The 13681-nt window shown below is 49.2% G+C and overlaps 1 protein-coding gene across 7 annotated transcripts in view; it reads left to right on the top strand.

The window, feature by feature from the left end:
* The window catches only part of CLCN3 (chloride voltage-gated channel 3), a 176492-nt gene that overhangs the window by 90690 nt on the left and 72121 nt on the right, over positions 1-13681 (top strand). For all 7 annotated transcript variants that reach the window (XM_029573930.1, XM_029574169.1, XM_029574100.1 and 4 more), the window contains 2 exons: positions 2577-2764; positions 9709-9831. In XM_029573930.1, coding sequence (XP_029429790.1) covers positions 2577-2764; positions 9709-9831 — 311 coding nt within the window. The remainder of the gene's footprint in view (positions 1-2576; positions 2765-9708; positions 9832-13681) is intronic.

Raw genomic sequence — 13681 nt, forward strand, 5'->3', positions numbered from 1 at the left:
GGCTCAGTGGGCCCTGCGGTCTCAATGGCAGCAGGCCACCCAGGACCTCAGTGTATGTATCCACATTATGCTGCCTCTCCAGATTTCCTTGTCTTGGTGGCAGAGTCTACCCAATCTGGAGCAGGGGGTTCTTTTTCAGTCTCCCTAGACTCAAGTTGTACTCACCACAGATGTGTCCACCCTGGTTTGGGGTGCACATGTGGACAGCCTCCACTTGCAAGGTCTGTGGTCTGCTCAGTAAGCTCAGTTCCAGAACAACTTCCTGGAGCTGTGGCGATCCGCTACACTGTTTTTGCGTTCTGGAATTGCTTATCCAACAAGGCGGTCCTGATCCAGACTGACAATCTGGTAGCGATGTGATATATCAACAAACAGGGAGACACGGAGTTGTTCCTCCTGTGTTGGGAGGCTGTTCAGATTTTGTCATGGGCTCAGTCCCAGGGCATGTTCCTATGAACCATGTACCTGGTCGGGACGGAGAATGTGGTAGTAGACTGACTGAGCTGAGCGTTCCAATCCCATGAGTGGTACCTGAATCCAGCAGTGGCAGATTGCATCTTCTGACTTTGGGGGTTCCCGGAAGTGGACCTCTTTGCCTCCCCCTGCAACAGCAAAGTGAGGCACTTCTGCTCCCTGTTCAGGGGAGTTGGAAGGCCAGCCTCGGATGCCTTTGCCCGCCTTTGGGATGAAGGCCTTCTGTATGTGTATCCTCCGCTTCCCCTAGTGATGAAGACTCTTTTGATGAAGCTCCAGCAAGACAGGGAGACTATGATCTCATTGCCCCCCCATTGGCCGAGGCAGGTCTAGTTCCTGCTCCTGCAGGATCTCTGTCAGAGAACCAATTGGTCTGGGAACCTCCCTCAACCTGATCATGCAGTATCAGGGTAAGCTGTGCCATACCAACCTCAGGGCATTGTCTCTGACAGCCTGAATGTTGAAAGGATAGTTCTGCGGCCCTTCGACCTCTCCGTCGACGTGTCTGGTCCTGTTAGCTTCCAGGAAGCCTTCCACCAGGAACTCTTAAGTCTGAAATGGAAGAGGTTTTACATCTGGTGTGGGAGCCATGGCTTGGATCTGTTTGCCTGTTCCACTCCGAAGTTGCTTGACTACTTGTTGCACCTTTCAGAGGCTGGTTTAAAGACCAACTGAGTCAGAGTACACCTGAGTGCTATCAGTGCTTTATCACCAGGGTGTGGGCGGTACGCCCATCTCTTTGCAGCCCAAAGTGGGGTGGTTTATGTGGGGTTTGCTTCAGCTGAAGCTTCCCCTGCGGCCTCCTGTTGTGTCCTGGGACCTTAACATGGTGTTGGTTTGACTCATGGGAGATCTTTTCGAGCCCCTGCATGCCTGCAACCTGAAGTACTTGACCTGGAAAGTCATTTTCTTGATTGCAGTCACTTCGGTGTGCAGGGTCAGCGAGCTTTAGGCGTTGGTGACATATCCACCCTACACAAAATTCTTTCATGATAGGGTAGTCCTGCGAACTCACCCTAAGCTCCTGCCTAAGATGGTGACCGATTTTCATCTTAACCAGTTAATCGTTCTGCCTACCTTTTTTCCCAGGCCTCATTTGCACCAGGGCGAATGGCTCTGCACAGCTTGGATTGCAAGAGTGCCTTAGCTTTCTACCTCGAGCGGACTGCAGGCCACAGGCAGTCCACACAGCTCTTCATCTCTTTTGATAAGAATAGATTTGGAGTTGCGGTTACCAAGCAGACAGTGTCAAACTGTCGGATTGTATTTCCTTCTGCTATTTGCAGGCAGGCCTTCAGCTTGGAGGCCATGTCAAGGCTCACTCTGTAAGAGCCATGGCAACTTCGGTAGCTCACTTGCGAGTGGTTCCCATAGCCAAAATCTGAAGGCTGCAATGTGGATTTCTCTCCACACGTTTGCCACCCACTTCTATCTGGACAGGGATGGCCAACATGATAGCTTCGGCCAATCTGTCCTTTGGAATCTCTTTCAGCTGTAGAACCCAACTCTTCCTGCGTAGGGCCCATTGTTCGGGTTCAGGTTGTCTCCCCCTGTTACCAACAGCACAGTTGGTTTTTGTGCCCATTGGCACCTTGTTAGGTGCCTATTGGTTCTTGTTGCTCACGAGCAGCCTGTAGCTTGGTATTCACCCATGTGGGAGGTCTACCATCCTGCTTGTCCTAGGAGAAAGCAGAGTTGCTTACCTGTAATAGGTGTTCTCCTAGGACAGCAGGATGTTAGTCCTCATGAAACCCGCATGCCACCCTGTGGAGTTGGGTTTCTCCTATGTTTTGTTATTTTATTTTTTCGTAACTCTATGTTACGAGACTGAAGAGGGTCCCCACGTCGATAGTGGCATGCTGGGTATGCTCAGTACTTTTTCCATGCCAGGCTCCATCCAATGATGTCACCCATGTGTGAGGATTAACATCCTGCTGTCCTAGGAGAACACCTGTTACAAGTAAGCAACTTTGCTTTTGCTGCAGTAAATTCTATTTTTACACATTTTTTCCTCTTTTTTTTTTACTTGTAATATGGATATTTCATATTTCAGAAAGGAGTCTTGTATTTGTATTGATAGTTGTCATCCTTGTGACACGCAGGTGCACTGGCAGGGTTAATTGACATTGCTGCTGACTGGATGACTGATCTGAAAGAAGGCATTTGCCTTGGTGACCTGTGGTTTAACCATGAACAGTGCTGCTGGAGGTCCACTGAAGCAACCTTTGAAGAGAGAGACAAATGCCCACAGTGGAAAACCTGGGCAGAGCTCATAATTGGCCAAGCTGAGGTAAGTTAAAATCTACAAAAATACATCCTGTTTTATTGGCTTTTACTAAGCACTAATGTTAAATCCTCGTTAATAGACATGCTTTCTGACATAATAGAATGCATTTGTGGGAGAGCAGTATTGAAATTTCACATATGTTTTAATTCTGATTGTAATAGGTGAGGTTATAGGTAAGCAACTCCTGTCCTTTGAGTGCTGCAAACAAGTCTGGTTTTCAGGATATCTGTAATGAATATGCATGAGATATATTTACATGCACTGCCTCTATCATGTAACTATATCTCCTGTATATTCATTGTGGATATCCTGAAAACCAGACATTTGTGACTCTCAAGGACTGAAATTGCCTACCCCTGTATTAGCTAATTTCCATTGAGAATTCACTAGTTATTTCACATATTTGGTCCAAGTGTTGGACTGTATATGCATGCCTACTTTGAGCTTGTGTTGTGTGGTTTGTAGTGGCTGTGACTATTTACATCTGGTTGTCTGGGCCTATGTGGCTGGAATGTTGGGCCATGCACTGGCTCAAGCATGCTGTTTCAGTAGACATAAGGGAGCTAGCAGTTTAGCATGGTGGATGTGGTGTGCATGTTTGTTGCTTTGTAGTTGGGCAGCTTCCAAGGACAGAGAGAGGAGTATGTATGTCTATGTCCAAAGCAGCTGTCGTCTCACTGGTTTTGCACAGTGGCTTTCTCAGTGCCTGCCTAAAACTGTAATAATCCTCCTCCCCTCCAATGCCACACTGATACTGAAACAGATGCCAATGCTAATTAAATGACCTTCATACTAGGCATCATCAACCTGTGTGACCACTTATTGCTCTGCCTTATATATAATCATTGGTCTTTTGGAGGGGAGGAGGGTTATTACAGATTTAGGTTGATTTTTTTTTTACACTCGACCTCACTAAAATTATTCAAGGTGGATAGAGGTTTATTTCCCAGTGCCTGTTCATCTACAGCCCTGATAGCAACTCCTTTCGGCTTGTGCAGGAACAACACCAAAATTAAGTAGCCTCTAGCAGATGTGCCACCAGAGGCATCTGTCTAGGAAATGGAGCATTTCCTAGCGTGTAGCCAGATGGACTCAGGACCAATGGGTATTGTGCTCTCCTGATAGCAGATGGGAGACGGAGTCAGATTTCAACTCTGACATCAACCTACATATACCCGTGCAGCATGCTTAGCAATTCAGTATTTCTCCGTCTCCCATAGCAGATGCGGACACTATTTACAAAAAAAGAAGAAAATTTACCTTTAAGAAGAGAGCCCTGCTTCTCCTGCGGTGAAACCTAACAGTCCCTCCCCCAGTTGAGACTTTCCTGAGGTCAATTTGATATCCCTCAGAGGTGAGCCTTAGTCCGCTGGCCAATCCCCGGCGTGGACGTTGCCCGCAGGGTGTCTGAAAGACAGCAGGTGCAGATTCGAGCACGGTAGTGAAGATATTTCCTTCTCCTCCCGCAGTTGGAGACTGCCAGGCATGCGACCAGTAAGCGCTGAGACCAGGTAAGATAGAAACCTTTTCTTCTAAGTCTCCGGTCTCCAAGGCCTGAACAGCCGTACCGACCTTCCTCCGAGGTTTAAATTGGGTTGAGCAGCCTTCTTCTGGCTAGGCCTCGATCTGGTCGAGGATCCACACTTGGAGACCCTCCGGGGGGCCACCATCTTGTTGCTGGGGTCGTTGGCGCCATCTTCCCCTCTTCACCATCGTTACACACGGATATGGCCAGAGGTACGAGGCGCCTAACTTGAGGGCGTCCGTATGGATATACGCTTAACTGCGCGCACAACTGGATGTGCGCACAGTGGCATGCATAACTGTGCCACGCGCACAAAATCCACCGCCTGCACGCATAACTTGTGCGTACATGCTGCGCATAACTTACTGCACTCTCGACGTGCACAACTATGGGCATCCGCGCGCATAACTCTCGCACGGACGGATTTTTAAGCCCTACACACACACAAACAATGGCACCATCATCCAAGAAAGCCAAGGGACCCTTCCTTTGCCCAGCCTGCCACTTGAGAGCTGTGCAGCCTGAATTAGAATCCCTGCTGTGCCAGCAACCCAATCAAGACCTCCCACAGCCAGGAGAGGGATCCGGAACCACTGATGATGGCACCCCGGACCTAACTATGTCCAACTTGGCACCCCCACAGGAAAGCTCCTTAGGGGCTACCACTACAATCCCTCCTGGCATCAACATGGACCCAAGAACCTTCTCCTGGGTGGAATTTTTCAAAGGGCTGCAAACCTTTGTCTAGGCGCAACCAGCCCCAGCTGTCCACTTGCTTCAAACTCTGCCGGAAGCACAAGCACTTCCCAGCACCTCTAGAGACTCCCGAGACATGCCTCTCCTATCCAAGATCATCCCGGATGGAGAGCCAGACACCTCAGAGGAGGAAACCGATTCCCTGGAAGAAGGGGAAATCTCCCCCAGGGATGGAGCCTTACCGGACCATGCTCCGATTCTTTCACAATGACGAATTACCAGGCACAGACCCTACATTGGAACCTAAAAAGAATCCCATGTTGGTGTACCTCCGTAAAGCCTCATGCTATTTTCCTATGCTGGAGCCCATCAAGGAACTGATTGACCTGGAATGGAATGCTCCAGAGGCCAGTTTTAAAGGGGGACAGGCACTAGAAGCCCTTTACCCGCTGGAACCCATGGCCAAAGAACTTCTACGCTTCCCTAAAGTGGACGCTATGATCTGCGGTGTCTCAAAACGCACCACAATCCCTGTGGAGGGAGGGACGGCACTGAAGGATGCCCAAGACAGAAGACTGGAAGCCATCCTTAAGCAGTTCTTTGATGTCTCAGCAATTATGCTGCAAATTGCCTCCTGCTGTGCCTTGGTGGCACGTTCCTGTTTGATCCTCTCCAGAGATGCTACCATGCCTGGAGAAGTGATGGAACCTGCAGTCTCCTTCCTCACCGATGCCACCGCTGATCTTGTGTGCACATCATCCAGGGGTGTTGCCTTCGCAGGGGCGGCCAGAAGACAATTATGGCTCCGAAACTGGTCAGCTGACGTGACTTCCAAGGCGAATCTCACAAAAATGCCTTTTAAAGGATCCCGCCTCTTCAGAAGCGAATTGGAGAAGTTAGCCAACAAACAGGGCGAATCCTCAGTCCCCCAATTACCTGAAGACAGGAACAAAAGAACATATCAGCGCTCCTCCCCCTGAAGAACCAAGGGTAGAGGATTGCATTGTTTTAAACCTTACAGGAACACACAATCCCAAGCACCTCGTACTTCAGGAAGGTTTCAGTCCTTTCGGAACAAGCACATTAAGAGAGGAGCAAGCTCAGGGGCAGGCTCCGGCTGTGCCCCACAATGAGAAGATGCAGACCCATCTACAGGGAGAAGACATAGGGGGCAGACTTACCCTCTTCTACCAAAGATGGGTCGAAGTAACATCGGACAAGTGGGTCCTAACTATCATTTGAGAGGGGTACGCCCTGGAATTTCAAAGCATCCCCCCAGTCAAATTTATGAGATCACCGTGCCACTCCCACTCCAAGAGACTGGCAGTGGAAATCACGCTAGCAAGACTACTCAGCTTGAAGGCAATAACTCTGGTGCCTACGTCTCAACAAAATACTGGTCACTATTCCATCTATTTTATCATTCCCAAGAAAGAAGGAACATTCCGACCCATCCTGGACCTCAAGGCCGTCAACTGTTACCTGAAGGTATTACACTTCCGCATGGAAACCCTACGCTCCATTATAATGGTAGTGCAACCGAGAGAATTCTTAACATCCCTGGACCTATCCGAAGCCTTCCTTCACATCCCGGTCCATCAGGACCACCAGCGCTTTCTGTGCTTTGCGATACTGGGCAATCATTACCAATTTCTAGCGCTACCCTTCAGACTAGTCACTGCTCTCAGAACCTTCACCAAAATTATGGTGGTAGTAGCGGCGGCACTGAGGAAAGGAGGAGTTCTGGTACATCCTTACTTGGACGATTGGCTGATCAGAGCAAAATCTCCGGAGGAGAGTCGCCAGGCAACCACCAGAGTCAAGAACTTACTACAAGATCTCGGGTGGGTCATGAAGATAGCCAAGAGCTGCCTACAGCCCTCCCAATCACTAGAATACCTGGGAGTCTGGTTCGATACCAAGCTGGACAAGGTCTACCTTACCCCTCCAAGGAGAAGGAAACTGATGGATTAATTGTGAAACCTGTTGAACTTGGTTTGACCCAAAGTATGGGACTACCTTCAAGTCTTCGGCCTCATGACCTCAACTCTGGAAGTTGTTCCATGGGCAAAGGCCCATATGCGACCACTACAGTGCTCCCTATTGTCACGATGGAATACAGTGTCCCAGAACTACTCAATTCGCCTCCAGCTACTGACAGAGGTTTGGCATCAGCTTCAATGGTGTCTACAAAAACACCACCTAAGCAAAGGCGTAAACCTATCCGCACCGAAGTGGATCTTGCTCGCCACAGACGCAAGTCTGTGAGGGTGGGGAGCCCACTGTCAGGAACTAACAGCCCAGGGACAATGGAACAAAGAAGAGGCGGTATGGAACATAAACCGCCTGGAAGATCGAGCAGTCAGACTAGCCTGCCTGCGATTCAGCCACAGACTCCGAGGTGAGTCTGTCAGTCATGCTGGACAATGCCACAACTGTGGCCTACATCAACCGCCAGGGAGGAACCAGGAGCCAGCAGGTGTCTCTGGAAATAGACCCTCTCATGGAGAGGGCAGAAACAAACCTGCAAGGGATTTCGGCCTCCCACATCGCAGGAAAAGACAACATCTCAGCGGATTACCTCAGCAGAGAGAGCCTAGACCCGGGGGAATGATCGCTGGCGGACACAGCCTTCCAGATAATAGGAAATTGATGGGGTACCCCAGCTATGGACCTCCTAGTAACTCGTCACAATGCCCACATCCTCAGATTCTTCAGCCGCAGACGAATACCACAATCTCAAGGAATCGATGCTTTCGTCCAGAACTGGACAGAGGAAGACCACCTGTATGCCTTCCCACCCTGGCCACTGCTGGGCAGGGTCATTCACAAGATAGAACACCACAGGGGACTAGTCCTACTAGTCGCCCTGGATTGGCCAAGAAGACCATGGTACACGGACATGCGAAGACTATTGGTGGGGAATCCTCTGCGTCTACAGCCATACAGGGATCTTCTTCAGCAGGGACCGATCTCCCACGAAGACCCGGCTCGATCCTCTTACAGTATGGCCATTGAGAGGACTAACATAAAGAAGCGAGGCTACTCAAAAGCTGTGATTGACACCCTGCTCCGAGCACGCAAGTTCTCCACATCTCTGTCTTACATACGGATCTGGAGAGTATTTGAAGCCTGGTGTGAAGACCGCGCCCCTCCTTCCGAGGACAGCCAACATTCCCATGATCCTAGAATTCCTACAGGTCGGCATGCAGAAGGGGTTGTCGCTCAACTCCCTCAAGGTTCAAGTCGCTGCACTGGCCTGTTTCAGGTCCGAAGCGGACAGCATCAGACTATCAACTCATCCTGATGTGTCTCGCTTCCTGAAAGGAGTTAAACAACTCCGGCCACCTCTAAAGTGGCCGGTGCTTGTATGGAACCTCAACCTAGAACTAGACTCCATCCTGTGATGTCACCCATATGTGCGGACTAACATCCTGCTGTCCTGTGAGAACACCTGTTATAGGTAAGCAACACTTGCTTTCATTTAAGTATGGCACCTCTTTGTTTCCATCAAGGCTATAAAACAGCACTTTTTACCTAGAATGGTTGGGACCTAAGACCTCACCCACCCACAGCCAGACCTGGCCCAGTGCTTTGCTAATCCCTTGCTCCTGATGTCTATCCCTCTTGTGCAGTTTGTAGTCTCACTTCAACTGTTTGAACCACTTATTAAGCAATTGAGTTATGATCATGAACCACATGGGGAGGGAGAGATGGGTAGGCGCATTGGATTGCCAAAGGACTGGGCTCATGAACTGGAGCCACAAGGGACTTGGGTTAAACTGACAGGCATCCTCCATTCTGAATGAAATAAAGTTTTTTTTTGATAAAGGATCAGGATCCAGGACTGCAATTTTTTTTCCCTAATAATGGGAGTTTTCAATTAATGTATTTTCAGATTAAATGGTGCTCTACTGTATCCAGGCCTGGATTGACACACAAGCATAGTAGGCCTGTGCCTAGGGAAAGAAAATTTAAGTGGGGAGGCAGCAATTTTCCTGGAAGCCCTCTCCCACACCCTAACTGCTCTGTACTCTTCCCCAAACTTTGGAAAGAGCCACTCCTGTTGCTGCTCCTGCCACCTCCTCCCTCCCTGACCTCTGCTGCAGGGGCAATCCTCAAAGCAAAGTGAGTGCAGGAACTAAGCCCAGAGGGGATGGGGCCTGTGAGCGCAGGCTTAGTCCCCACACTCACTGTGTTTGAGGATCACCGTTGGAGCAAGGTGTGGGTGTATTGTGCGTATTTTGGAGGTTTGCCTGGGGGTTGGGGGCATAGGGTTCAGCTTGGCACTAGCACTGAATCAGGGCCTATGAACTGTATTAGTGATGTCCTCTCAGGCTTTGTTAAAAACACTTCCATTATCCTTTGATAAACACCAGCAATGCCTTTTCTGTTTGGAGAGATAACCAGATCTGGGTATCTTCTGCATAGAAGGTTTGTGTTCATTCTTGTCTTATGGGGAAGGTCTTACTTCATTGCAGAACCCTCACCAATGTTAACTTTTCTCTGGTTTTGAGCAGAGTTGTGAAACCCCTAATATGATGTGTTGGTGATTAATTAGTTAGATACTATATTTTATAGAGTGTGACACAATTTTTCTTTCTTTTCTGTCTTTTGCTATTGCCATTTGTCACATTAGCCAGTGTTGGGACAAACATGAGGAAAAGTTTGCTTAATGTATGTATATATTTGTGGATGCTAACTCTCATATTACTTTGTTTTTCAGGGTCCAGGTTCGTACATAATGAATTACATAATGTTTATTTTCTGGGCCTTGAGCTTCGCTTTCCTAGCTGTCTCCTTGGTGAAGGTCTTTGCGCCCTATGCCTGTGGCTCTGGAATTCCAGAGGTAGGTTCTGCAGAGTTTTAATAGTTAGGACATAACCCCAGTACCATGTGTCCTTACAGCCTGATGCTCATTATAGGGAAATATTTGGTGCAAGGCATTGATAAGCTTTTAACATAAGGACAGTCTTACAAAATAGAGCCAAGGATGTGGGCAAGGAAACAAGAGATTAATAATTTAAAGATGGGCCCCCCTGTTTTACAAATAACAAGGAGATTTGCAGTATAATATGGATATGGGGCAAAATAGCAAAGTTCACAACACAAGCAAGTAACAAATGTTGGTTCTGTTTGGCTGAATATGGAACATTATCACATATACTATGTTACTTTTTAAATTTGAAGTTCTCCTAGAGAGCATTATGGGAACTGATTTATCAGATCTTAAATATTCAAGAAGACCTTTCTTATAAAATTATAATGTGGAAATCTAATGCTCTTGTACAAGACATAAATGTTAGGGAATGCAAGTTAATGGAAATCTTTTCACTGCCAGTGACAACTACTACTTACCAACTGGAAAAGTAGTGGTGGCATATACAGTATGAGTTACTTAAAATTGTAGGTGCTGTCGCAGGCTACAGCAAAACATAACAAATTTGGAAGCCTATAGTTGAGTTTATAGCTCTTTAGTATCAGTAAGTAGGAAGATGCCATAGCTAGTAAATTTAAATGTTGACTTCAGAAAGGATTGTCGTGCTCTTACCAGATCGTTATAATATTTTGTTTCATTTAATAATATGTGTATATAGTAACATAGTAATGATAGTAAAAAAAGATCAAATGGCCATCCAGTCTGGCCAGCAAGATTCTTATGGTAATATCTTCCACCCAAGCAAGTTACCCCCATGTTTCCCTTAAAGGTAGCAACTGCCACTCTGTGCAGTTATTTCCAAGCCATATCATAACCCATAAAAAATTTACTGCTAGCAACATTTTTACTGGGTGATGAGCCTTCTTGAAAATTCAAACAGTGCTGATGTGTTTTGCTTATGGACTTGGCTTTAGAAGCAGACCTGTGCCCTTTCATGTACGATTGCATATCAGTACCCCAAACCATAAAAGTCAGGGCTCATGTTGGTTGTTATCTGAGAGCAAATGTTGCAGTTGCATCAAAAGTATCAAGGCTTATTGGTTGTGGGGCGGATTTTAAAACGAGCGCGAATAGCCTACTTTTGTTTGCGCTCCAGGCGCAAACAAAAGTACGCTGGATTTTAGTAGATACGCGCGGAGCCGCGCGTATCCGCTAAAATCCTGAATCGGCGCGCGCAAGGCTATCGATTTCGTATAGCCGGCGCGCGCCGAGCTGCGCAGCCTACCCCCGTTCCCTCCGAGGCCGCTCCGAAATCGGAGCGGCCTCGGAGGGAACTTTCCTTTGCCCTCCCCTCACCTTCCCCTCCCTTCCCCTACCTAACCCACCCGCCCGGCCCTGTCTAAACCCCCCCCCTTACCTTTGTCGGGGGATTTACGCCTCCCTCCTGCGCGCCGGGACGCGACCTGGGGGCGGGTCCGGAGGGCGCGGCCATGCCCCCGGGCCGCCCCGGGCCGTAGCCACGCCCCCGGAACACTCCCGACACGCCCCGAAAACGCCGCGCGGTTCAGGCCCGCCCCCGACACGCCCCCCGACACGCCCCCCGACACGCCCCCTCCGAAAACCCCGGGACTTACGCGAGTCCCGGGGCTCTGCGCGCGCCGGTAGGCCTATGTAAAATAGGCTTCCTGGCGCGCAGGGCCCTGCTCGCGTAAATCCGCCCGGTTTTGGGCGGATTTACACGAGCAGGGCTCTGAAAATCCGCCCCTAAGGGTAGTAACCACCGCACCGCACCAGCAAGTTACCCCCATGTACCCTTTTCTTCATTTCCATCCTCTAGCCTTTAGGGATCCACAGTGTTTATCCCATACCACTTTGAATTCTTCGACTGTTTTCATCTTCCACCACCACCTCTGGAAGGACATTCCAGGCATCCACCACCCTCTCAGTGAAGAAATATTTTCTGGTGTTGGTTCTGAGTTGTCATCCTGGAGTTTCATTTTTGTGATTCCCCCCTAGTTCTGATTTATTTCCAACAGAAAAGGTTTGAAGTTCGTGCAAAAACCTTTCAGGTATCTGAGGATCTGTACCAAATCTCCCCTGCATCTCTTCTCTTCCAGGGTATAATAAGTCTTCTAATGGAGAGCCCCCCTCCCCACCACACACACACACCCACACCATTTTGGTCACCCTTCTCTGGACTGCCTCCATTCCGTCTTTATACTTTTTGAAATACGGGCTCCAGAACTGAACACAGCACTCCGTGTGAGGCCTCACCAAAGACCTGAACAAAGGCATTATAATCTCATTTCTCTTACTGCTTATTCTCCTAGGTCAAGCAGGATGGTAATCCTCCCATATGGGTAACATCGGTTGGAACCCGGCACTGAAAACTTATGTCAAAGTTTCTGGAACTTTGACTAGAAATACTGAGCATGCCCAGCATGCCATAATCCACACGTCTACACGGGGTCCCTCTTCAGTCTTTCTTTCTGCGGAGTTTTCGCATCGCGGTTTCTGAGCTCATGTTTTTCAAAAAAATATGTGTTGGAAAACTTTTCACTGGTCCTTTTCGGTGTATTTCGCGTTCTGTCGATAGCGGGTCCCTCTTTGGTTCCCTCCCGCTTGCCAGTCAGATATTTTTTGTTGGTTCGGTAAGTTTCCTGTCGCTCTGTTCACCCGTGGCAGCGGTACTTTGGTGCCCACTGCCACTGTTGTTTTTTCGCCCCTTTCAGTTCACCTCGCCGTGGCCTTGGATTTTCATCGATGCCCTCCATGCCCGAGGACCATGTGATCCCGGAACCATGTTCCTGGGTGCTGCATGGGCGACCAGATGACCCCAAAAGGACATCATGTTACGTGACAAGATAGAGAAGCTCTTTGGGTTGAGGAAGTCCAAGCCATCGACTTCGGCATTGGTGGCATCGACACCGAAGGACCATGGAGCCGCACCGATGGACACTGAGCCATCGACATTGGCGGGTCCGTCCCCTCCATTGATGCTATTGATGGATAGGGGTGCTGGGGACCAGCCTTTATCGGTTTCTTCCAGGTCGAAGACATCGGGTTCGTCGTCTTCGACCTCAGCACTGGGGAAAGTCTGGGCTGAGCACTGAGGGAAGCCAAGGAAGCATCGGCACTTGTTGCCCTTGATGCACAGTGCCAAGCTCAGGTTGGCACCAGCTCTTGCTGTGATGCCCCCTAAGCTACCCCGTGGCGAGGCGTGCCTATTCTCCATCAATGCCGGGGGTCTCCACTGGTCCAAGTGTCAGTCACCAATCCTCCTTGAGGTTCCGAGGAAGATTTGGCCACCTATCCTGCCTTCCAGTCTGTTTTGGCATCTGCAACTTTTGAGGAGGAGTTGGAGTGCAGAGTCCAGCTGATGGTTGACTGGGCTCTGTGGAGTATTGAGTTGGTGGCACCGACGGCATCGGTGCCTGGGCTCTCCCTGCTGGAACCACTGCTGAAGTGTTTAAATGTGCTCATCGGTATGTTACTGACCCAGCTGGTGTCAGTTCCTGGGGACCCATCGATGCCCAGTGGGGCGCCGATGCTTCCCTTGACCGATGAGGTGGTTGTTGCCAGTTCCTCCAAAGAGGAAGCCCCATCAGTGCCGGTGACGGCCCCATAGTCTGTAGTTCCCATTCCAGCTTTGTTGGGTCTGGTGCAGGTACCACCAGTGCCCAGACCTCTGGACAAAGGCCAAGCACCTAGGGCCATCCCCTATGGATTTCAGCAAGGATGAAGTGCCTTAAAACCCCTGGGAGGAGGACACTGCGGAATCCTTCTCAGAGGACTTTGAAGGTCTCCTCTCAGAACTTTC

Source organism: Rhinatrema bivittatum, chromosome 1 (assembly GCF_901001135.1).
Source record: "Rhinatrema bivittatum chromosome 1, aRhiBiv1.1, whole genome shotgun sequence".
In the NCBI taxonomy this organism is placed as follows: domain Eukaryota; kingdom Metazoa; phylum Chordata; class Amphibia; order Gymnophiona; family Rhinatrematidae; genus Rhinatrema; species Rhinatrema bivittatum.